The sequence below is a fragment of the Anser cygnoides genome, chromosome 6 (assembly GCF_040182565.1).
Source record: "Anser cygnoides isolate HZ-2024a breed goose chromosome 6, Taihu_goose_T2T_genome, whole genome shotgun sequence".
In the NCBI taxonomy this organism is placed as follows: Eukaryota; Metazoa; Chordata; class Aves; order Anseriformes; family Anatidae; genus Anser; species Anser cygnoides.
This window is the reverse complement of record NC_089878.1, coordinates 14346630-14372539: the sequence shown is the minus strand read 5'-3', so window position 1 is coordinate 14372539 and position 25910 is coordinate 14346630. Positions and strand designations below refer to the sequence as shown.

The following is a 25910-nucleotide window of genomic DNA, read 5'->3' as shown; positions in this document are numbered from 1 at the left end:
CCTCAGCGGGCGGCAGGTGCGCGGCGTGAGGGGCGGCCGGGAGCTCACCTCTGCAGCCCGGCGAGCCGGGGCTCTTCCTCTCCGGCGAGCTCCTGCCTTGCTCCGGCGACTGCCGCCGGTGCCGGACCCTGCCCGCCGCCGTGGCGCTGCCCTCCGGCAGCGGGGAGGAGCAAGGTGAGGGCCCGCAGCCCAGCGGCGGTGGCGGCGGGGGGGGAGGCGGCGGCGGGAGATGGTGGGGCCGCGGGGGGCTGCCTCGGGCCCCGCCGGCGCGCGTGGGGCTGCCCCGCGAGGACGAGGCTGTCGAAGCGGCGGCAGCGCTGCTCCCCCCCACCGGCGGCTGCGGGGCCGTGGCGGGGCCGCTGCGGCCGCTGGGCGCCGCACGCGTGGGGCTGATGCTGCGCGAGGAGGGCGCCGCGCGCGGGAGCCCCCCGGCCGGGGCGCTCGCGCCGCCGCTCCTCGTGGGGCTGCCATGTTGCTGCTGCGGCTGCTGCTGCTTGAGCTGGAAGGGCACCGTGGCCCGCATGGGCTGGAGGCGGCTGCTCGCTCCCGCTCCGCCGCCCGCCGCCGCCGCCGCGCCGCCCCCCCCCAGCGCGGTGCCCGGGGTCGGGGAGCCGCCGCGCCGCACGCGCGGGTGGGACATGGCGGGGGGAGCCGGCGGAAGGCGGCCGCCGGCGGAGAAAGAAGGAAAATAAGAAAGAGAGCGCCGCGGGCAGGTCCCGCCGCGGGCCCAACGCCTCACGCGGCCGGGGCCCCGTCCCCTCCCGGCCGCCGCCGTGCCCAGCCCGGGGCGCCCCGCGCTGCCTCCGGAGCCTCCGTGCGCCTCATCAACAATAGTGCCCCGGCCGCCCGCCCCGCCCCGCGCGCCCGCCCATTGGCCGCGCCGCCGCTCGGCTCGCGCAGCTACCGCGCGCCCATTGGCTGCGGGCCGCGCTGCTGAGTGGCCGAGCCTGCGCGGGGAGAGGGGGGGAGCAGCCCTTAAAGGGCCAGGCGGCCCTGGCACGTGCAGGCGGACGCGCAGCCGCGGCCCCAGGACCGCCGGCCTCGAGGAGCGCCCGGGGGGAGCCGTGAGCCGTGAGCCCCCGGGCCTTGGCGCCTGCCGGGCCGGGCGGGGCCGAGCCGAGCCGAGCCGAGCCGAGCCGAGCCGTCGGGCGGAAGGCCCGTAACCGGGCGGGGAGCGCCACCCGGGAGGCGGCTGCACACTACGAGCAGGGCTGCCCTGCGGGAGAGGACGAGGGCTCAGCAGCGCCTTATCCAATCGCTTTGCCACCGGCTTAGCGTTGCAGATGATGGCACCAGGCGTGTGGGTAATATCCAGGCAGACTTGACCCCCCCCTTTTTCCCTTAATTGCTTTGTTTACTGTTCTCCGTTAGACTCTTTGTATCTTTGCTGCAATCTTCTAAAAGTACTGGTTAAATGCCAGCATCTTCTTAACCTGATTTATACTTCAGAGGAGCGCATACGTGCTTGTAATAGGCCTTGGTTCACACGTTTGAATTATTTAGCTGTAAGGTAAACACCCTTTAGCACCCTCAGATCATAGGAATCTATAAATCCTCCCTTCTCTTTCTATTGCCAGTGCCAGTTCTGGGCTACTCCAGAGGACTTTCTGTAGCCAAATGCCAAATTCCTTTCAATATTGTTCTGCAAGTTGCGTGTTGCAATTGAATACCATTGCTATGATACAAATGATGTGACAACAAATTACATACTGTTCTCTTTTGGGTAGGTTGGGTTTTTTCTCTTTTCTCCTTTGCTGTTTTTGATTGAAGCCTCCTTTACTTAAAAAGCCCTGTCTTCCCCTTTGAAGAACTTCATTTTTGTGGCTGACAATTTTAACAAACCTGAAAAGCAAGACTATGTGTATAGGCCCTTTTTAAGGATGCCTGGACACAGGCCTACCTACAGCCTTGAAAGCCAAAGTTCCTGTCAAGAGATTTTTATTATGAGAAATGAGAATGATGCATTTCTGGTGATGAGCTTGTTATGAAGTTAGCTGCTGCACTCTGCATTAATTAAATTTCCTTTGAAGGACATCACGCCTGCTCACAGGCATATTAGTAACATAGCCTTCATGGTAGCACAATGGGTCAACCAAAACTGGCTACAAGGCTGTGCCCAATATTGAGAATTATCCTGGGCTACCTTTGAAAGTGGCTGTCAAGGAAAGGGACCAAGAGCCTGGCAGACTACCCTCAGTCTTTTGTACCCCCTCCTTACAGTATGCAAGTTACTTAAGTCACCTTACGAATGATACACGTGGGACCACTTCCCAGTCCTTTTCTTGTAGCCATCACAAGTACTGCTGGTACAATGTGCCAAAGCATCATAGTCCCAGATAATGCACTTAATTAGGGAAATGTCTGGGAGACAGTGTTCGCCTCATCAGGGATGGCCATGAGGCAGAGAACAGGCAGTGGAGGTGAAAGGATCTCAGAACTCCCTCTGCAACTCCATGGATACACTGAAAAAGAGAACCCAAGCTTCATGATGCTCCACAGGAAAATGTCTTGGAGGTAGAAAAACAGCACACTGGCATGCCGTGCCTAAGAGAAATAAACAGAACCTGTCTGCTGCTTTGTTGGCAGCCTGGGTCATTGAGTTAGGTCACCCTAATGCAGGTTAACCTGTGCAGCATTTATTTCACATCTTGGTTGCAATTTTCAATCAAGACCAGAATATGTAATCCTCTTTGCTATGACATCACCTACTGCCAATGCTGGTGCAGTTGTTCAGCAGGCTTTTGCTACTTGGACTGTTTGCCCTCTCCAGAAATACTGGCATTGTTTGGAACAGTGTGCCATAAGGATTTAAGGCATAAAATATTTTGAAGAAATCCTAATCTCTGATACTGTTTCGAAGAGGCCAAAAATGAAAGGTATTGATTTATATTTTTTGCATGATGCACTTTTTGGAGCCAAGTCACGATATCTGTGACAATTATAGTACTTCCCACATTATTGTCATGCTGCAAAAAATGGCACTGCTCCACACAGTTGTTATGAGAATATAAAGCAAAGCATTTATGTATGCTTCTCATCAGCAGTTGTATTGCTTTACATGCATTAGACATGAAAGTTCAACATGTAAAATCATGTACCTAATCAAACTGTGCGTACTTCATACATTAATTTGTTTAAACTGTAATAAATGTGTTACAACAGATCTTACTCCTACACCCTATGGAAATAAAAGAAACAACTAAAGCAGTATTATGAATGACTTGAAAATAGTTTTGAAACATTCTTTTTAATAACAGAAAAGTCAAAGCGAAAGCCCTCCCCCCAGTGACTTGGATCCAAATCCCCCCCAGACTCTCCTTTCAATTCACATCTCCCACGAGCTGGGGTTTGTTTCAGCTGTCACACTCCTTGCTGCATTCGGACTTGCCAAATGGCGTCCAGGCCACCTTCGCACCATGCATTTCACACAGTTTCATGTGGCATCTGCGGGCTGTGATTTCTTCCCATCAGTGGGTCTCTTATTCTGCCCACAACACCTATCATAATGGTGCCAACAGCAATCCAAAACCAACAGGAATGAAAATCATTATCGTCAGAGAAGTTATGAGCCTTCTTATCAGTATCATTTAAACCAGCCTTTTAGATAAGCAAGCCCACTGGAGTCACTCCACATGCACAGGATCCATCTCTCTGGCTTCAGCATCTCTACGTAGTATTTTTACTCATCCCATTGTCCTGCATGAGCTGAGCAGACCTGGTACACTCACACGCCCAAGTGAAGTGCCAGCGCCTGGAGGTAACGGGCACTCAGCACCTCACCAGAGCCCTTCCAAAATGTGCTGCCTAGTAGTCATTGTTGGGAGATTAAATTCAGGTATTGCAGGCATCCTGTTGCATGCAAGGTGTTGATTCTTTCTTAAAATACAGAGAGTAGTGAAAGCTGCAGTTACAAACAAATCAATCCAAATGATAGAAGCTTATCGAGAATGCCCTCAAAGGCAGACTGATAAAACACACAGAGCTGCATGAACAAATTTGCAGCCTTGTGACGATAGGGACATAAGTAGGGAAGCGATCAAAATAGTGATCCTGAATCAAAAGCAGAGAAACAAAGGGTGAAAGAGGTTTAACTAAGTTTGTAAGCCCAAATCCCTCTGTACTGACTACCAAAACAACCAATGCTTAAGAAATTTTATTGTCCTGAGGACTGAAGTTCTATGGGTAGATCCACTCACTGCTCATAATAATATATATGAAAAATGTACTGTTAAAAATATTGCTAAAAAAAAATACTGCTAAAAAAAGTAATGAGCAAACCTTATGGAAAATGATTGGGCTTCAAGTAGCTTCAAATATCTTCTCGACTTACTCTGAAATTAAATTAATGCAAAGTAGCACTCATAAAAGAGCAATCTACTGTCTGTAATTGTTATACCTACAGTTGTTGCGAGTAATGTTGAAGGTTGAAAGATTAAAGATTCTGGGAGCCTAATCTAAACATTAGATTATGCCCCAGGATATTTCACTGCATTTCCCATCTCTCCCCTGCAGAGTGAGTTAGTTTTGCTTGTTTACGTGGGTGTTCAACAACAACAGGGGAAAAATACTTTTAAAAAATAGGACAAATTTAATAGAATTTGCTTCTCACAAAACCTTTAAGATCCTAGTTAGTATTCCAGAATATGTGGGGGGATTTGAGGAGGCAAGCAGATTGAAAATAAGGTATTAAGATTAAAACAATAAAAACAACAGATGGGACCCTGGACATAAGTCAAGATACTTGCAATAAGTAAAAGGCAACTTAAAACAAAAATGCACTCTTGCCACATTTTATAAGTTTACAATCTTTAAGAAAATGTCTCATACAATAAAATAATATCTTGAGGCATAAAAATTAAAATAATTAAAAATTAAAATAATATCTCTCACTGGCATTATAAGTAATTTTTTTCTTTCTTTTTTTTTTTTTTTTTTACAAACACTGTTCCTCAATGCAACTCTTAACAGTGAGCTTGAGAGATGTTTCCACTCCACACAATTACCTGGGAGAGGTACAAACTTCTGTAGAAGCCAGAACTAAGTTCACCTCCATGCTACATGATTTTCCATGCATAAAGATCAATTTTCTGAACACACATTAAATAACAGTAGCAACCCTAAGTAAGGACCTTGTGAAAGTGTCCAACTGCTGATGGAAAGGAGCAATTGGAGTCACGCTTGGTTCACCAACATGAGTTCTTGCCAGCTGAGAGTAACTGCAACTGTTCTCAGGCTCTGTTGAAGGAAGAAAATGAGCAGGAGGAAAAGCATATTGTCTGCCACGTGTCTGAATTTTTGGCTTCAGTGCCACTGACAGAAGTGGCCTAATTCATTTAAACAAGCCACAGTTTAATCTCCCACAACTATCCCCCCCCCAAAATACACTGAATAATAACTTACACGTAACTCCTTCCTTCCAGCAACAAAACTTTCCTTCCTTTTAGGAGATATTTTTTTTTTTAAGTATTTTCCAAAATCTTACTATTTTTAGCACATAGTCATAGAGCTTGCAAAATAGCACAGAGATTAATCTACTTTTGTGTTGTATTTAGACATGTAACAGGCTTCTGTATTTCTAGTCCCAAGGCAGAAGAATGCATATGAACAATGGAAGAAAATTTGATTTATGAACATTGAATACTGATTACTATCACAAGCCAAGGACACAATTTCCGTACTGTGAATGTAATGGAACTATATTACTGTGAGTAAAATATTTATCTCAATTGTCAAAATTATCAATTAATTTGATAAATGGAAATATTTCAGTAAGGTATATTTTATGGTCATATTACAGAATGTAATGCTGTATGTGTGATAAATAGGCATATAGCTATAGACACTATTCACTTAAGAGGACATAGAAGAAAGATCCGTCCTTCTGATTCAGGTCTACAAACTTGTTTTGGTTCTGTTTGTTTTTATAACATTTATAAAAGCTCAAGAGATTGTTAAAATTATGTTAGCGTGGCTTATTCATGCATTGAGAAGCAGTGATGAAATAACTTTTCTGTCCACATACATGTAGTAGTTCTGCAGTTAAACTAATTAACTTTAGCTGAGTGTATGATGGGGTGGGCACATGGGATTCTCTGATTTGAGAAAATACCTACTTAGAGAGTAACGATCAAGTAATGCTCTAAAGTCTCCTTGTGTTTAGCCATGAGGGGCAGGGGAGCTTTTAACTGTATGGTTACATCTCAACCAGACACCACTTCATCTCCATTGTGCCATCCCGTCCTCATACATTGCGCCTTGTGTTCAACCTGGCTTTGCCTCCAGGACACCCAGAGAGCCATCACTGAGAGAGAGGATATGATCTTTGAGAAGATGAAAGAGGCAAAGCTAGGCAAAGCTCCAAGCCCCTCTGCTGCTGGCAGCCTTTCAACCAACACTTAGCCAAAACCATGACTGCTAAGTACTGGGTGCATGCGCTCATTCTAAAAAGGTCCTTGGGTTGTGGTGGAGGGTCTTGGGAAGGTGCTGTCCTTCCTGTCAGGAGCTAAAAAGCACCTAGATCAGTTGTTTCCAACCTTTCTCAATACTTGCATCCTTGAAAGTTTTCCAGTGCCCTTGTGAGCCCCATCTAAAAATGCCATTTGCTCAGATGCTGCCTAGTAAATATAGGTTTGCTTTCCTCAGTCATCTTCCACAGACCACTCCCTACAAACAGGGAGTGTCTACCAGCTGTGTCCCAGTGTCTACCAGCTGTCTTGGGGCAGAGTTATCTGTTGTCTTTGGCAAAGAGGCATGAGTGCTCCCCAGCACATGACTTAGACTTAGATCAGCATTTGTGGATTTCTCCCAGACTTCCGCTGTGGTACTGAGATCTGAAAAGAGGAATATCCCCTGACATAAAAGCAGAGGGCCTGAGTGTGCCATTTAAATTTTAGAAATCAAAACATTTCAACTCCTCATTTGAAGAAGAATGACAATCTTTCAGGCTAACATGAAAAGCTGATTTTATACACATAAAAACATTTTGGTAAAGTAGAGTTTTCCTGCCTGTGTAAAATTAACCTTCTTACCCAATAGAATGTGCTTTGGATCATGCCAGAGAGCAGATGTCTATAATCTCTTGCACATGGAAAATTTACATAACATCAGAATTAGCAAGAAGTAAATGGGGAGAAAAAAAGCCTGAATGGAAACAAGTGAAAGACTGATGTGGCTGTGTTCCACAAAGTATGTCCTGCAGCTGCATCACTGCCCTGGAACAAAGGGGAATATAATTGTTGTTGTTTTACTTTCATTTCCCAGTAGCAAAGCAAAAGCTGAATAAAAGTGGTTATTTCTGCAGGAGAGAGCTGACTGAGGTGTGTGCATAAGGTCACGCACAGAAATCACTTGGGGAGACTATTTCTTGGGTCTGAGTAGCTCTCATACCCAGTCAAAAATATCGGTAAAATTCACTGGTAACAATTTGTTATTGCAGAGCTGACTCAAGGCTTCTCAGATGCCCTAAGGATAAGACTCAGCCACACCTGCTGGGTTAGGGCAAGGCTTGGCTGCTCTTGCTGTCAGCAAGGAGTGATAACTGTTGCGGAGGGGGGGGGGGGGGAACGACACTTCTACTTTCCACATGGCCACCCTGCGCACAGGCTCCCAGCTTTCCTTGGCAGCTGCAGCCTGGCCTTCCAGGGCACTAGCAAAGGTAAAATGGGCATACAGGTGTTTCTGGTTTTGCCCTTGATCAAGTCTCCCCAGACTTGCTGCAGCAGTGCCACCAACTAGCTTTTCTCACCTGTGCCAGAAGAGGAGCTGCCCCCTATGGCAAGGCAGCAGGGAACAAGGGAACAGGCCTGTTGTGGCACAGGAGATGAGAGCTTCAGGGGGTTGCCAGCATGCGAGAGCTCCAGGTGGCCCAGGCCCCCACTGACTCTTCCCGACTACAGCCTCACGGGAAATCTAACTTCCTTGGAGTTGATCCTGAGAAGACTTCAGAGGTCTCAAGCTGCCATCAACGTCATTGAGACCTCTAGATAAAAAGAGCATTGTGAGCCTGTCCTTAAAGCTTCACATGTAAGTAGTAAGACCAGGCGAGCTAGCCTTTTTCCTGTGAGCTGGTGTTGCTCAGTTATCTTGAGCCAACAGCAAGCCACCACATGTAAGCACAGTGCTGTCTTTTGGGAGGGACCTTCTCCTTGTCAATAACTGTCCTAATCTCCTAATCCTTCTGAGGCAAAAAGCCCCAAGGTATCTGCACATCCCGCCTGGAAGATCACAGGTGGCTGCTTCCTGCTCAGAGGGGAGGTGAGGCTTGTAATGGTCCCTCCCTGTAGCCAGGGATTTCAAGATTCATTTGTGAGGCTGAGGTGAATTGCAGTATAGGCAAGTGTTCAACCCATGCACTACTTGCCTCAGTTTGTTGCTTCCTCCTCATTGATGACAGCAAGAAAGCTCTTCACGCTCTTTCTTTTTGTTCATAAGGTAGCTCTTTGGCCACAGAGGTGTCAGACTTGCCCCACCTTATTTGCTTGCGAGAAACATTATTGCTGTGGATACAGAAAAATAAATCAGCAAGAATTAAGTGAGGAGATATGTAAACACCAGAGCAACTGAGGTGCAGGATGTGCCCCACCAGTCTGTGTGTAACAGGAAGTTCTGAAGCCAGTGAGGTCCCAGAGTACAGTGCTTGGTGCTTAAAGGTGAAGGATGCATGTTGCAGCACTTTGAAATGCACACAAACTATATTTAGTTGCTAATGTAAGCATCTTAACTGCTGACCAGTGAGAACAGGCAAAAAAAGCAGAGAGGCAGTGCATTAATGTAGTAAAGGCAAGCCCTAATTATTTCACGCTGTTATCAGATAACAGTGCAATGTATAATCTGTCACATGCTTAAGGTATCTGAAGGTCCTGTTCAGCTCACAGCAATGAAGTAGTTCCTCATTCTTCCACCAACAAAATAATATACTGCAACAGTTTTCCCCTCACTCCTGGGAGCACTGATGGCCAATAATACCATGAAAAAGCCACAAAAGACCATGCTTTTTGTCATTAATATGATCTTTAATAAATGGAATAATGCACCATTTTACAGCAAGCCTTTTCTTTTAGACCTAAAGAATAGCCTTTTAAATGTTCTTATCCAATGTCTCTGTATCAATACAATCTCTTTATTTAGGTTTATATATAACAAAGCAATTCTTACAAGTATTCATAGAAAACTCTGTAGTGGCTTTAACAATGTCAGCTTTCATAGTGGCATCCACAGATGATTAAAAAAAATTAGCTTTTTATTTCATACTCACACTGTTCCATGAAACACAACTTATATAGCATAGCAAGGGTATTGGGCAGCTTATACAAAAGAAATAACTGAAAGCAATTATTTATAAATTCATACATGATATTTCCTCAATCATTTGAGAGAAAAAACAAAAATACCCGTTAACAAAAGGGTTCTGATGAGACTCCATATTCTAGGGTTTCTCCCCCCTCTTCCCCAGAAAAGCTCGCTCAGAAATGCTCTCTTTACAGTCTTTCATAAGGAAAATGGCAGTTTCACATGTCCTAATTTCAGTCCCTACAGAAGACCAAACACTAGAATTCAGTCTTTGCCATGTTCATTTTCCTCTTATACTGCATTTGGGGGGAAAATAATCAACAGCACTTGTAAAATATGATTCCAGCTTATATAAATGTGAATAGAGCACACTTTCCTCTAGAGACAAAAAGCAGACAAGAAACATTACATACGAACCTTTTTAAGTACATTTCAACATTGTGAAAGAGACAGAAGAGTCACAAATAAGAAAATTCAAGTGACAAATGAAAGGCAGTGATAACTTGGACTTGCCTGTTTCTTTGTGTTCTTTTGACTTTTTAAAAAATTACAGAAACATTAACTTTTTTTCTCTTTTTGAATAAGGAAGATTGAAGCGTGATACTTCATGATACAGTTCTGAAGCACAAAAAAAGTGAATCAAGTGCTCTAGGAATAAATCTCAACATTTTTGCTCTGTCTTTAAAACAAGTTAATGGGTTATAAAAGTTGACTTCTGGGAGACCTGGAAGCTTCTAAGTTATAAAGGGTAATTATTTCTGGTTTAAAATAATTACCAGGTGAGATACTATGCTCCTGACACTTGTATGCTGTAATATATCTGCAGAAGCCTGCAAGAACTTTGAAGAAATCCTTCCTCACTGTGACAGTTACAGTGCCTATTGAAACATGACCTATGCACTGAAGTTAACCAACATTCTACCTTAGCTTTCCCAGGGCTAATCCTCCCAAGGAATTATTAAAACCAATGCCAGCTTAACTAGCCCTCCCTTGCTCATAATCAATGGCAGACTCATCTTTGATTTCAGCTGCATTTGGCTCAAGCACCAGCTGATTAGATACTGGTTTCCTCAGATAAACTTGTGCCAAACCGAACTCCCATTTTGATTTGCAGGAATGCCTAAATCTCTTTGCTGCATAACTGGAAGTTCTGCTACCAATTTTAGTCAGTACAGAAGAAACCCCAAAATGAGAAATCTGATTTTTTACTATTTTGCATAAAATGAACCAATTTAGGGGAAAAAAATAACAAACATATGTATTTCTATAGCTTGAGGCTTTATATTACAACATAGAAGCCTAAAATGTAATTGGATTTAATGGCCTAAAAAAAAGTGTTACAGGGCAACCACACACCTAACAATAGCTACTGCATTAAAAAAACAGTGACAAGTCTGTCATGGGAGATCTTACACTGCTGGATTATGCGTCTCAGTCTGTGCCCAATTTTTATTGCAAAGACAACTTAAAAATGGTATCTGAAAAAGAATACTTGATACCAGTGCTAACATCTGATGCTGTAACTCACAGAATTTAATCCTGGAATTTATGCATGATATGCATATACATCTAAATACATACAGAGTTTACATAAAAATATATATATTTAGCTCTACTGCTATAGCTTTCTCACTGAAGAAAGGACTAAATTTGAACAAAAAATAATAAGGACATTAAAAAAAAAAAGGAGGTTAATATATTTACTTGGCAAAATGGATAGTGGGAGACCAGATAGAAAAGTTCAAATAATCCAAATTTATGCAAAATACTAAGTCATCCAGTCTATAACCCAACTTTCATAGTCTAATCAAACCTATTTCAATCTATAATAAGCAGCTCCAAATTCAAATTTCATATACATCAGGTCATGCATATACTACTCTGCTAAGCAATTATTATTTTTCTCACTTAAAATCACTGTTTCAGCATTGGGAACTTTATTATTTTTATACAGGTATACATATGTAATTTCTACGCAACAATTCATTATTGTTATTTTTTTCCCAATAATCCATTCCATACAAATACAGAACCTCCTTATTGTCCTTTCTGAGACAGGTAGGATTAAAGATTTCTTTTTAGGAGAGTTGACAGATGGGAGGATACACACTTTATAAACATATTAATAAGGGTTCTGTTCATTTGTTTTTCCTGAAACCTGCCAGCATCCATCTTTCATTGTTTTTTGTCCCCTGTGCACTAAAAAAAAAAAATGAAACTGTTGCCAATGAAAATTAGATAATTTTCAAAATGTAAAGAAGACTTGAATGAACTATGGTAAGAAAGTAAAACACAATCAAAAAAGTGTTCCTTGTTTCAGAGAATATTCTGAAGACGACAGTATCAACTGGTTTTCTTGTAAGTTAGGAACTCCTTTAGCGTTTAGCTGTGCAATTTAAGTGCATCTCAGAGTTCCAAGAAAGCCATTTTTAATCCTAATTGTTTAGTACATGAAGCATAGAGCTTTGTAAGTAAATTCAGGGGAAGCGTTGCAGATAATCTTACTTGCACATGTCAATTTTAGAAGAAAATAAATTTGACTATGCAGGCATGTCTGTTCAAATGGTTAGAATTCACATTCTAAAAACCATGTCATGTTGGCGAGTATCACTATTATAGGAAACAGTAAAATAGACATTGCATTAACCTAAGTAACTCATTTAACTTCTACTAGCATGTCATTTTCTAAAATCAATAAGCTTTTGAATTTTGGCTTATATATAGAAACATCACAAATGTTTGCCGTAATATTTGACTTGAATTATACATTATAAATTACCATAGCAAATATTCTACTGTTGCCTATTTGACAGTAGCACAATTCATATATATTTACACTATCATTCTTTTTTTCATTTTTCTATATTTATCTTGTCTGCAATTTACATGAGATATTGACAGAAAATTATCAACTTTAATCATTATGCTAAAAAAAGCAAAGAAATAAAACGCATTCGTCTCCCTTGATTATAGTACATTTATCATCTATCCATGTGTCTGATCTGTAGAATTCTCTCTTACATGTATTTTGTTTGGTTAAAGATGATTCTCCAAGATATTAGATAAAATTCAGTATCATTTAATTTACAGAGAAAGTATTATATGGAGACTGGATTATGTGCTGTGAGCTAAAAAGGACATTACTAAAATAAGCATTAAAAACAAACTGTGCTAATCTGATCTCATCTAGCTGTGCAGAAATACAATATTTTGTTACACAGTTAAGAGTTTGTTTTGACTGACCTTTAAAAATAAATAGTTTTTCTCTATTTAATGTATAGGATATTTTGTGATAAAGTACACATTTCTATCAAGTTACAAATTATATTTATCCATGGTAGGTTACCAATCCAATACTTTTTGCTAATTATAATTCACACCAAAAGGCTTTCCAGCAAGTGACAGAAAAAGATAAAGGAAGTGAAATTATTATGCTTGCTTTAAGAACACTTAAAGAAAATTGCAGAAGAACCTTTTCATCTGGTATTAAAATGATTTTCATTTCATGAAGCATAAAAAAGTTGGATTTTTTTTTCCTAATTAAAACATTGGACTGAAACAAAAGGCTAGAAGACTGCTGCAAATCTGTCTTAGCTGAAAGAAGCAGTAGTCAGGGCAAATAACTTTTCTTTCCCTAGAGTGTCAAGTTAGATAAGAATGTCTTAAATATGCTTTTCAGCCCACATTCTGAAATACTGATGGATGATACATGTAAGGCAAATGAAAGAGTCATTGGGAAAGGAGTGAAGAATCTTCAATTTGCATGATACAGCAATCATCACTAAACAACATACTGTACTTCAAATGTGGACTTGAAGAAGTCCAAAAGAGATGCAAAACACAGCCAACGTTATGAACAGAATGCCAAAAATTCTGATTCAGGTCTTGAAACCCAGCTGAGCAACTGGCAAGTTTTCAACATCTGGGATGCAAGATTGCAGCAGATGGGAAGCTGGGGAGTGAATTAAAAGTAAAACCAGAGAAAGGGTGTATTTTTGAAGAGGAGAAATATAACAACGTATTTATACTTTGATATAACAGAATTGTGCCTCAGAGATGAAAGGTATTACTCAAACTGGTACTTAAAGAGCACAGGCATTCCAAACTCTGTCTCATATCTTGCATTTCTGCAACTACTCTGAATCAAAAGTCTGGATTTAGAATTATCTCTTGGAGATATCTCAGAGATTCTAAGAAACCGTTAATAAGCATTACAAGAGAAAAATCCTAGAAATCAAGCACAAACAAAGGTTTTGAGAAACAGCAAGAATCAGATGTAGCAAGGCATACATTATGCCAGTTATATCAGATGTACAAAACAGAGTTGGCATGTTTACCTCATGGGGAAAAGTAATACAATAGCAAGGAAACAAATGAGCTTGAAAGCACAGAGCATCTGTTTCAGACTGCTGAAAGAAGATAGGTTGGGGGAGGCAATTGTTCGCTGCCAGTATCCTGCCATAGGAGTTTGGCAGGCTGACTGCATAGATTTTCTTTCTTTGAACATTAACAGTTTTCAGTGATAAAACCTTACTCAGTACCAAAGACTGACATGTGTTATATATATTTTTTTATCTAAATATTTTTACTGAAGTGTTTTCAGAGTACTTCTTCGGTGGAAGGATATTTCTTAGGCAGAAGGAAGTCCTGACCAGTAAGGAAATTAATTTTCTTTAAGTAGGCAGTAAAAATGATCATTCTACAAAAACTTACAGAGTTTAAGAGGCTGCACATGAGATGGTGAAAAAAAAAGTTATCTCAATATGTATTACATTCATGTTCACTGACACCCAAAATCAATGTGTGGAGTGTTAAATACAAACTGAAAGAAGGGTCTAACCAGAGGAAAAACATCCCTGTCCCCAAACACCCGTAACCATGAATTTTAAAAGCATACAATAGATTTTAACAAGATGAATGAAGGGCTTTAAAAATCTGAGGGGAAGAAGAGTTTTAACTTAGCAACAGCAGCCAATCAGGTTGCACCTAGCTGCATAAGTAATCAGCCTGACTTTACCCCAAACCGTCTGTGAGGTGTTAAATTAAGAAAGACTTGTGACTCATCCCAAAACTGTTTTCTGCCAAATAAGATTGATGATTTTTCCTCTGCATAAACAAAATATCTTTGCAACCTATCTTCACCAGAGCTCTTAAGTATGATAGTTATTTACATTTCTGTTGAAAATGCATTTTTCAATGTACACTATTAGTGATCTAAGTACGGTTTTACATAAACACAAAGGGTGAAACTACACACAAAATAACATACAAGAATGTCTGAAACTGTTGCCTTAAATTTGTTCAATGGTTTGTTACTCAGAACTTCACAGGCTGGCATCTACTACTGGTAAGGAAAAGCATTTCAGTTTGGAAGAATCAAATGAAAGATACTGAGCTCATATTTTTCGTTCCTTTTTAAAAGCCCTTTCAAGCTGGGGAAAAATTCATGCGTTGTCACCTTGGAGCACAATGTGATATAGGCAGCTGCTTCAAGCTGGCTATGGTGTGCAAAGTTCACTCTCATGACTGGCTGACTGCTCAACTGTCAGGGAAAAATTAACAAATACAAAAAGAGGAACACGTGGCAGTTTTAGAAACACTTTTCAATAAAGCATACTGTGAACTATAGACTATTGCACATTTCAACATGACACGAAAAATGGCAGGGTGGGGTAATCAAAAGAGAATACACTTTGTAACATAGAAATATACAGACTAGCTTGTGCACAGAAATCAAAACATGGTTACAAGACACCACTGCAGTCAAACCTGTCTTATAGTCTGCTTATGATCTTAGTGACCTTAAGAAACTGGTCCAAACTGATTATCAGCAATACTTTTTTGTTACTTTTTTTTAAAAAAATATTTTGAGACCACATTTTTGATACACATATATATATTCCGTGGTCAAAACAGACAGACTTAACTTTAGTGATACTAAATAAAAGTGCAAAAACATTCAAAAAATAAAACAAAATAAAAAAATATGGAAGCATAAGCTAAAAATTTTCTGCATAGCTGAAATCTATTTAAAGCGAGTCCTTGATAGGGGTTGCTGACAGGAGGAGAAAGTTTTTTTTAAATGTCTTCTGCATGTTTGTTTCAAATAATGCAAAAAAAAGGTCATTTGTCGGCATTTAAAGTATTTCACAGGCAGTTCACTCCTGCGTCCTTAGATACCATTGTGGTGGCAGTGCCTCCTTCCGCAAGGTAAACAGCAGTGCTGGATTTGGAGTGGACTGCCCGGTCACTGCCATTATTGTTGACCTCGCAGTGCAGTGGCTCGGTGGAGATGACCCATGTTGAGGGACGCCACCGCTTAAGCGAGTATGGAGTTTTCACACGTTTCTTGATCTTTTCTCCTGAGCCTGATTTGCCATCCTGTGAGGAGTCACCTACTGAAGGAAAAAAAAAAGTAGAAAATAGTATTACAGGGAAGATTAGACTGGAGAGTCCAGGGTTACTCATGCAGAACAGAACAAAAAAGAAAATCTTATTAAGAAGCAACTGTATGGCAGAGGCGTGACAGCTATATCAACAATAGTAGCTGCTACTAAAATAAGGGGGAAGATTCTGTTCTCTGACAGAAATTACGTCAGTGAAGTAGTTTGCATCACTACCTTGAATGCACATCGGCATCAAACAGCAGAATCAGCATATGACATTTCAGGAGATTTTTCCAATCATAATGTCTTACATAGCTCTAATGAGAGGTACAAAAAAATAATGTAGCTACTACAGGATGGCAAAGGCTAAACTTTCAGTAGCATAAATGAATCACAGATTCCATAATCCTACTTTACACTTCACAAAACAGTTCTTTACATACAAAGCCCCAGGCAAGGCCTTTGCCTGCAGGCAAAATGGTCTGTTCTCTGTTAGGATACTAAATAGGATTTGGGATGTTAGGTTGTAAAACTGACAAAAATACTTGCTCGTCAACTTGAAACAGGATAAAAATTCAGCAGTAGAAATCTGTTAAAAATCACTTCACTTAACCTCCAAACCCTTTCTTTTTTCTTAACCTCCAAATAAAGAAAGTTACTGCAATAACCTTTTCCCTTTACCTCAATAAAATTTCAACTCAAGCTGACGTGTAAAGACAAAAATTAAGGTTTCCGACTTAAAAGGAAGGCTTAAACATTCCATTGCTAAATATTCAATTACATTTCTTGAAAGAACTATTCTGGTTAATTTCTAAACCTTTTCTTTCCAAACGTGCAATGCCTGGCACCCCAGATTATTTCACTAGTATGTCAGTCTATACCTAAACATAGTCAGAGGTTTGCAAGCAACTTTCAAAGACTACAGAGCATCTTGAAGTGTATTATCTAGGAAACCTTTCCAACAGCTCCAACAGACCTAAAGATAAACTCAGATAATATACCTAATTTAACTACATGATTGCATTGTTATTGTGAGAAATAAAGTCCCATTGTAACTTCCTAAATATTTTGGCTTAAAACTCTAAGGCAGTTATTTTGAAGGAGTCTATTAAAATTCCTTCTCTAACTACTTTATTTTTTAATATGTACATGGTAAACTGACAAAGGACTGCTTTAATTGTTGAATCTCAGATAACAAACTAGAGAACGCCTGACTGTCCACCTAGCCTGGGCTAATACAGTAAAATCAGTTGCTTTAAAAGTCATGAAGTGCATAAGTACGCATAAGAAGTTATTGAAACAATCCATCTTAGAGCCAGCTACTCTTAAGAGAATGAGGAAAAATAAGGAAAAGAAGGTGCAATGTGTCCCTCAAGGAAGAAATAGGAGATATTTCAATATGCTTTGCAGCTGCCAAAGTCAATGCCTTGTAAAGAATAACAAGAGTAGTAATCACTCCTTTTCTAGAGTCAAAGTAGAAAGGGACAGATTTATTTCATATATGTGGAAGGCAGATGGCGACCTAAAACATTTTGGAGTTGATGGAGACAGAAGACAGGACTTGATTGGAAAGATTGAAATTGTTCTGATAGAAATTAAATTTATAGGACATTTAGTAGGCATGCTCTGTGGAGGGATAGGGGACACAGGAGTATTTCCTATTCAAGCAGATATACGTAGTTATTCAGTAAAAAGTGTCAAGGAAATTATTCAAGTTATGCAGGCACTTACACTGCATACTACTGCTATCCAAACTATTTGTGGCTGATAGATCCAGTGAATTAGGCCTCTGTGCTCTTCTAGTCTGGGTCTGTCCAGGATTTCTCGCTACATTCTGGATACTGAGTGTAGCTGTGTCTTGCACTGGACATGGATTACTGTTGTTGTTATTAACGTTTGTTCGGCCATTATCAAGTGGTCGCTCTCTCCTGTCTACTAGGCGATCCAGAACACCTTCATCGTGGCCAACCTGCTGCTCCCGCCTCAACAAGGGTTCGTGCTCATCAGGGCTTGAATTAATATTCAGTCGACTATCCTCTCCACTGAACTGGTTCTGAAGCATGTCCTGTGCCCTCTGTGCTACTGAACTGGCTGTCTGGCCAGATGGCACTGCCCCGTTGGCATACTGGATTGTGCCAGCATGAGAGTTTATGCTGTGGCTTCTACCAGCTACTCCATTCATGGTAACTGTCACCACATGAGGTTCTGCGGCGTTGATAGTGTTCATCTTGGCAACGCCTGTTTCCACTTGCTTCAAGTTTGATTTGTGCTTGCCACCAAATTTTAACCGTGGCTCCTTTGTTGAATTTTTGGTGTTTAGAGGAAGGCTAGTAGGCCTCTTCGGAAGGTTCTGTTGCTTGGGGAGAGGATAGACCTGAGCAGATGGGACATCCGGAATCAAACATGCTTGACCATTGCCAGCTTGTGCGAAGTCCTGTTGTCCTGTCACCTCTACTGCAAGTTTTATCAGTGGATAAAGCAAGCTGGAACTAGTGCTGCTGAGTGGATCTGGCCCACTAAACTGCTTAAGTGAATGTTCCATCAGATTCTCGTCAGAGCTTTCTTTCAAGTTCTTATCTACTTCTTTTGGATCCAGTTTATTTGTTTCCAAGTCCTCCTCTGTTAACTGCAGACAAACTGGAGTGGGCCCACCTGGCTGCATGACATTTGCAGTATGTAAGTTGGTTTCATCTGAATAAGGCATTTCAGATATGGTGGTCATGCCAGTGCTAGGAGTGAGGCCAGTTGTATTGGTGGTGGTAGTATTGGTGGACAAACTGGTGACACTTGTCTCAGGACTAGGGATGCGAGCTTGTGCTTGTTGCCGCTCGTAGTTAATGGAGTTTCTATTCTTTTCCCCTGACGTCAGCGGTGTCGTGGACATTGAATGTTCAGACGAAATGTTCTTCACTATGCTGTCAGTGTGGTGGATTGAATCTTCAATGTAGGAGGAAGAAGAATAATCAGGATATGGCCTTATCTTTGACACACGTCTATGATGTGACAGATTCCTTTAAGAAAAAATAAGTGATATTAGGGTCATGTATGTAAATATCACCTCATGTTATAAAGCCGCTCATTTAAGAGAGATGAATGTCTTTATTTCTTTTCATGCATCAACTAAGGACATATACAGTAAGAACTGAGATCCTTCTGTAACTTCCTTGAAAAGTCCTGGATAGCAGAAAGTGGTTTTACCTGGACAACAGTTTTATCACAAATGTTATTATATGAGTAAGTCAGATAACAGTAATTTTCTTCTATTTGTTCAATACTCTATTTGTACAGTTCAATACTAAGGTACTGCTCTAGTTGCAGAGATGTGAAGCTGAATAAGGGCAACAAGAACTACATACATAGGATGGAGAACGTGATGCTGGGAAAAAGTCACAAGCTCTTAAACCATGAAAAATCTATTATTTTTAACAATTTAGATGTTCCATGTTTTGAACAGAATTCTTTCATGACAATAAACTGTGCCACATACAGCAACATTACCTTTCTCTCAAATCCAGATCTCTCGTGTGTAGTATTTAAGTACTAATATGTCAGTTCTGCAAATTCTCACTCTGTCTGAAGAAAAATGCACAGCACCTCTCTCACTGGGGTCTGAATAACGGTGAGTTAAAAAATGATCCTGTAGTTCTTTAAATGAATAGCTATAGGTTCGAGTCTTAGAAATTTCCTGAACTCTTACTGCCTGAACATTCATAGCTTTTAGCAGAACATTTTAAACAGAAATTTAATGAATCATTTAGCAAAATCTCTTAGAGACAATTCACGGACTCCAGGTCTTTGTAAGCCTGTTTGGACAGCTTGCCTAAATGCATCTTAAAAGGCCCCTCTGTGATAAATACAGTTGTTTACATACAAGGTGTCTGAATTTTGGGGATATATCGGAGATCTTAAGAACCCAAAGCCACAAAAATTGTTTATTTTGTGGATTCATGCAATACAAAACAATCAGGATCATATCATACAATGCCCATGTGCAGGCTAGTTCACATAACACACATCCACTTCACAGGTGCAGAAACATGAAGTGAACAGCGTGCTCTAGCTTCCTTTCTGGAGTGAGCTAAGCATTGGACATTCACTGCCAACTAAAACCGAATGTGTTCTCTTCTTACCTCTCATTTTGCATGGCAGTTGACATAGGATTGACTGTTGGACTAACTGATTTATTTCTCTCCCAGATCATCATGAGTTCTGCCATCCTCTCCTCAGCACATTGGGCTGTTAATCGAGCTTCAGCATCTTGATCCCAACAGTCTTCAATTGTTTCTTTAAGTGACCTCACGGCCTGCCGGGAGACAAACAAAATCCCGCTTTCTTAAATTATTTTCCCTTTATATCATGCTTCTGATTTACTGTTCTATGGCAGCATACTGTATGGGTGTGGATGAAGAGTCACAAGTTGGTGAGAAAGAGACATGGAAGATATACAACACAATTTCATTCAAAGCTAGTTTACCCTAATAACAGCAATATGAAGGACTACCATTATCATACCTCACACACACCCAAAGTGTATTATTTAGACAAGACAATTATTTAGAAAAAGTTACATTTACAGTTGTCCATGCAACCCTTCAGCCTACCCTCTCTTATGTGTGCATGCTCATTCTCCTTGCTTTATGAAAGCCATGTAGAAAGGATTGACGATGCTCTGGAAACACTGCCATGGTTATCCTCACAATTCAGCTAAATGGTCCCTGCCTTGCTGCCCTGCACTGTATGCAATTGACACAGCCTTGCTCATTTCATCATGCTTTTCTTCTTCTTTACACTACCCTAATATCCAAATGCCTCAGTGAAATGTCAGTGAATTTGTCTGCACTATGGGAGGAGATTATTGCTGCCCTTGTTTTACAGATGGAGAAATGGCAACAGACACACTTTCCTGGGATCACACTGTGGGATGAATGGTACAGTCAGGATTAGAGCTCAAGACCTCCAAATCATGCTGCCATATGGTCAGAGACCTGGAAAGGAGACAACTGAAATTACGAGCTCTGAACATTTGTACTTCCACTGCATCCTGAGCACAGGAAGACAGACGTTTATGGGCCCCTACTGCCAGTTAAGGCCCATGGGTAGAATATAATTTGCCAGAATGTCTCATATCTCAGCCCAGCTTTAACTTCTCCAGCACTACTGACAGTGCGTAGTCCCAGCTGGGCACTAAAGCATTCACTGGGCCCTGCTGATTGTTTCTGTGCCAGAACTGCCGTGTTCACTCCTGGCAGTGAAAGACAAGAGTAGCTCTGTCTGCTCGCGAAGAGCTCCTCGCCCACAGAGCAGGCTCCTGGCATCACTCGCATCTGGCAAGTCACTGCTGCTCAGTGATGCAGCTATGGCTACACAGGCAGGGATGAACCACCACACAAGTAAATCACCTCCCTTTCCATAGTCGATTGAAGAAGGGCTAAGCAACCAAAATACTCCTAGCTGAGGGACATGAATCTAAAAGCACCCTCAGGGACAATGAGGAGATACTGTACTGGGTAAGTTTTCTCTACCCAAATAAAAAGGGTTCATTCAGCTTTTAGTACTTGATTTAGACACAATTTACATGCATCTTAAAGTCAGTGGACATCCTAATCTCTCGCCTTACTCCTCTGTAAAGCTCTCCCCTAAAAGTTTCACCAGAAATAAATGTAACTAGCATTTAATAGTCTTTCTTCCAGATGATCCATTCCTGTCAATGTTTTAAGGATATTGAAAGGACCACAATTATGACAGTACAGATAGTTAACAAGACTGAAGTTCTAGAGCTTCACATTTACCATAATGTTGTATTTTCTATTAATTTCAGGTTCAAAGGGATCTACACTAAAGTTCACTATTTATAAGTTCTACAACTCATAAAAACGGATGAAAGGGAATAAATCTGCATTATTCTATTTTTCTACTAATAGCCTTCAGTCCCAACCTTTGAGATCCAGCTTGGTCCCTGCTTTTGGCTTGGAAAATGAGAAAGAAATGATGGTAACATCCCAATTCAGTTTATAGGCCTTGAATTATTTTATGCACATCATCTGTTAATTCATACTGTGAAAAACAATAACCACTAAACAAGGTCTATATTGTAACACATGTTCAAGAAGCAGACTGCAAAAGTAATCATAAAATTAGGATTCCACATCCTTAAAGTGCCTTAATTACGTGACCTAAACAATAAAACATTGTTTCTAATTTTTATTTCTAAAAGGAAAAGGATAAATACATTTATCTAATAGATGAATTTGCACAAAGATGTTTTAACACAACATGTAAATGTAGCTCTATATAATGGACAGAAGTCTTTTATCCCATGCCTGAGACAAAGGAGGTAAGGACCTTGGTCCAGAGTTAGGTTATCTGAATCTTATATTTCTATGACATCTCAGAGTGTTTATTAAGATGTCATCCTAGACTGGCACAGGGTGGAATGGGTTGTTTGATGCCTATAAGAGAACTGTAGGTTATTACACCCCAAAGAATGTGTCAAGCAGTTTAAATACAGGGATTGTTACTAGCTTGGTGTATAATATTAGTCTACCAATTTCTTAAAACATAAACATTGGAAATGGTAGTCTGCAAAACAAAACCAACCTTAAACTGTTTTAGTTATAACTGTCTTCAGAAACAGCTGTCAAGCTTGCGTTCTTCCAACACTGCATTTGCCAAAATGGCTGTGGGTTTTGTTTGCTTGTTTCTTTCTTTGTTTTTACTTTTGTTAAGATTGTCTGGACAAAACCATGCAATAAGAAAACCTCTCTATGAAGCTCTCAACTCAGTTGCAACATGTTTTATAACAGTGTTAACACTGGAGGCTATGCTCCTCTCTGAAAATGGTTTCATATGTATTTACAAGTACCAGCACAGATGAGGCCTTAGGCTCCCCATTATCTGTGCAGTAGCTACATACTTATCAAGTAGCAAAGTCTCTGAAGATTGAAGGGCATTACTTCAGAAAGTGAATTCATAAAAATATCTTTTTAGATGAGTCAAATACATAATTTCCATACTTGCAGTCAATCTATTTTAGTTTAAACAAGCTATCGTGTATCAGGTAGAACCCAGTAACTGTTTACATTTTACTTTGCTTTGAATAAAAGACAAACAACCTCCACTATGCTAAGAGGAGTTGCATTACCTCACCTTTGCTGCAGATGAAAGCAAGCACACAGACTCTCACCAGAGTTCAGCTGACTTGCTGTAACTTGTTGGCCTGCAGCAGCAAGCAAGACTCTAAGCCATAGCTATACTAATTCAAAACAACAAACAACATTACTTTGTTTATACTTTAGAAAATAAAAATTGGAGATCAAATGAAGCCTATAAAATTTCTAATGTAGTTATAACGAAACAATTGCTAGAAAATGTAGCCTCTGTAAATTCTGAGCACTATACTTCTCTTCAAAAATAGTTTATTACAATGTTTATAAAATTTCAGTATTGGAGGATTATAATTACATTTTGCCAAATATTTTACGGTGTTACTGGTTTATATGATGTCAAAAGTCAAAAAATGCCTTTACGTTCCTTATCCAGTATACAGAGAGTACATGGGCACTTCATGCATACTGAAAATTACTTTCCAGATAACAACCTATAAATTGCTTATTTCTAAATATTCCATCTCACCAGGCTGTTTTCTTTCCATGCTTCTGGGAATTTTGGTCTTTGCTTCTCCCTGGACACTAAGACTTGCATATCTTCAAAAGTGGGATGGTTTCCGACTTCTGTCTGGAAAGCCATCTGGTACTCTGGCACAGACTCCCCTGTTAGCAAAAGAAAGAATGAAAATAAAATACATATATATATGGATTAAAAAAAAAAGGCAGGGCAAGAGCTTTCAAGTGATGAAAGGTAGTATCAAAATTGCTGTCTATCGAGACATTGTGACTCCACCCCCAAACCCTGCCCTTCTACCCCCAAAAAAGCTGAATTAACTGCAAATGAATTAAGTGTTGTTTGGGAACCTCTCAAAGGATAGTATCTTCAAACTTTGTTGATTGAGGGGTACCTTCAGGATGTCCGGGAGCCTGAGGATAACACCTAATGTCTGTGAAACGTAAATGACTGAGTGTACTTCATCTGGGAGGAAGCCCAGACAGATTACAAGTCCCTGCATGTAATGTGTAGCTGTTTGACTACAGAGGGAATATTGCATGCCAGATTAATTCTATATGCTATAGCTGAGGAAGAAGATGGAGGTCACTACGCTTTCTCACGTTAAGTTTTTACAGTTTATTTCCTTTTGTTTTATTTTACAGGTTTAGTTCCCTGAATTTTCAATGTCAGTATCATAAATAAAAGTATGAATGGCTAAAGGCCACATTAAATTACTGCACTTTCCCATCCATTTATTCATTTTGAAAGTCTGAAAGATATTTCAGGCCCCGTATCAGGTGTAAATACTCATAGTACTGTCTTTGCCGTCAACCCAACTCTCAATGTTCATAAACTCTGGACAATACAAATAGCACTCAAATTGCACTACTACGCAGCCTGCAAACTGCTTAAACAGGCAATTTGAAGTCTGTCAGCATGATTCATGCTTAACAATACAGTGTATTTGAGTGTGAACAGTAACAATCTTGAACACTAGATGGCACCGACTTAATGGCAAAAAATAACTGATAAAAATATTTCCTTTCTTCACTTAAAAAGCTATGACTAGGATAACATTGCTTGCTGGTACTCCTTTCTACTGCTATTGTTTTTTCAGTTACCTGGGAAGAGGTCTGTACATCTCATAAATATCTCCCAGTAGATAAGGCCTAGTGCATACATATCTACTTGTTTCAAAGCAGATTCACAGTCCCTCAAGTTCACTGCTCCTTCAAGCACTTCTGGGGCCATATAACGGATTGTACCAACCTGGAAAAACATAAAATCCAAGTTTCAAATCAAGAAGCAATGTCCAAATTCAATTCATTATGAAGGTTTTGTGTTCTTGGGTTTCTGTGTTGTTGTTTTTTTTGTTTTTTTGTTTTTTTTTTTAAAATATCCTACTTTGATGTTTTCTACAGCTAAGATGGAAAATGCAGTTCTCTTCAAATAAATACTCTCATCTTCTAGACTCATATCAGTAGCCTAGTCATAATAAAGCCCTTCCCAAGCTCTGTCACTTTTTCATATGTACTGTAACAAAATAACATTGTCCCTTACTCAGTGTTCTCATGTGCAAGATAATATAGCAGAAATGTTTCTTCTTCCTGAAATGACTCTGTTCAACACCAATGTACATACCATAATAGGGGAGGGATGCTGCTGAACAAGGAACTTGTTCTGTTATTGCTGGACTGTCAGCAAGGCTTGCCCCTACATCTTCCTTACTCAAAGGTTATTAACAGCTTTAGAAGGCATCTATTTATTTCCACTAGGGACGATGTTAGATTAGAGCTGTCATTCATCAGCCCTTACAGGACAGTATATTTTGTCAAAGGGCTGTTCCACATCCCTGCATTTTAAACAGTGGTTTCCCTGTTTCTTCGTTCAGCGAATGGAGATCTAAAAAGAGCACCTGTGCACTAGGTATTATTACTGTAATGCTTTCTAAGGGACGTTGATTAGTACTGCGAGACATGCTTTGAATGAAATGTAAAGATTTACTGTAAAAGCACATAGACAACAAATATACTGAAGCATTTGGGGGATTTTCAGTCTTCGTTTAAAACAGTCTCACTGTATTTGAGTAGCCTATGTTCAGATGTTAGCATATTTTTGCTTATGTATGTAATATATCTAAACATCTAGCAGATGTTTTTCCACAGTGTTCCTTTAAAATCATGAAAGGATGCAAATTCTGTAGCCTTCCTCAGCAGTCCTTTCCAGACCTTCACTGTCACTTCAGTATTTTGACAATAAAATCAGTCTCATCCTGTCAAGTTTTCAGCCACTTCTACCCCTATTGCACCAATTCCCCCTTAAAAGAATTGTACCACCTTAATATTCACCTTATAACAACTTTTTCTCAATGTTACTCCCATACTGTTACTCCCCATCTGTCCTCCTTTATATGCTGGCTTATCTTTATTTATACTTACCTCACTAATGGCAGCATTATCTTCCTCACCTGGGCGTACTAGTCTGTTTCCAGTTAACTTCATGGAGAGTCCAAAATCACTAATTACACATGTTCCATCATTCTTTACCAGTACATTGCGGCTGTTCAAGTCACGATGGGATATTGCAGGTTTGTAATGGTCTATTTGGACATATGAAAGTGCTTGTTATTATTAG

At 40.4% G+C, this 25910-nt stretch overlaps 2 protein-coding genes and 1 long non-coding RNA gene across 4 annotated transcripts in view; 1 reads left to right on the top strand and 2 right to left on the bottom strand.

The window, feature by feature from the left end:
* Positions 1–829, bottom strand: part of FAM117B (family with sequence similarity 117 member B) — a 28806-nt gene extending 27977 nt beyond the window's left edge. The window contains exon 1 of one of the 2 annotated variants that reach the window (XM_067000021.1): positions 49–829. In XM_067000021.1, coding sequence (XP_066856122.1) covers positions 49–640 — 592 coding nt within the window. In that variant the 5' untranslated portion in view covers positions 641–829. The remainder of the gene's footprint in view (positions 1–48) is intronic. The other variant, XM_067000022.1, reaches the window with a different exon arrangement.
* Positions 35–19184, top strand: LOC106030100 (uncharacterized). Its single transcript, XR_010832623.1, has 3 exons — positions 35–174; positions 5580–5704; positions 17614–19184. It is a non-coding gene; the product is annotated as an uncharacterized lncRNA (long non-coding RNA).
* BMPR2 (bone morphogenetic protein receptor type 2) overlaps positions 8991–25910 on the bottom strand; it is a 114971-nt gene continuing 98051 nt past the window's right edge. The window contains exons 8-13 of the mRNA XM_013171715.3: positions 25715–25875; positions 24398–24545; positions 23307–23443; positions 19805–19977; positions 17406–18685; positions 8991–15686 (exon numbers count right to left, since the gene is read on the bottom strand). Coding sequence (XP_013027169.1) covers positions 15436–15686; positions 17406–18685; positions 19805–19977; positions 23307–23443; positions 24398–24545; positions 25715–25875 — 2150 coding nt within the window. The 3' untranslated portion in view covers positions 8991–15435. The remainder of the gene's footprint in view (positions 15687–17405; positions 18686–19804; positions 19978–23306; positions 23444–24397; positions 24546–25714; positions 25876–25910) is intronic.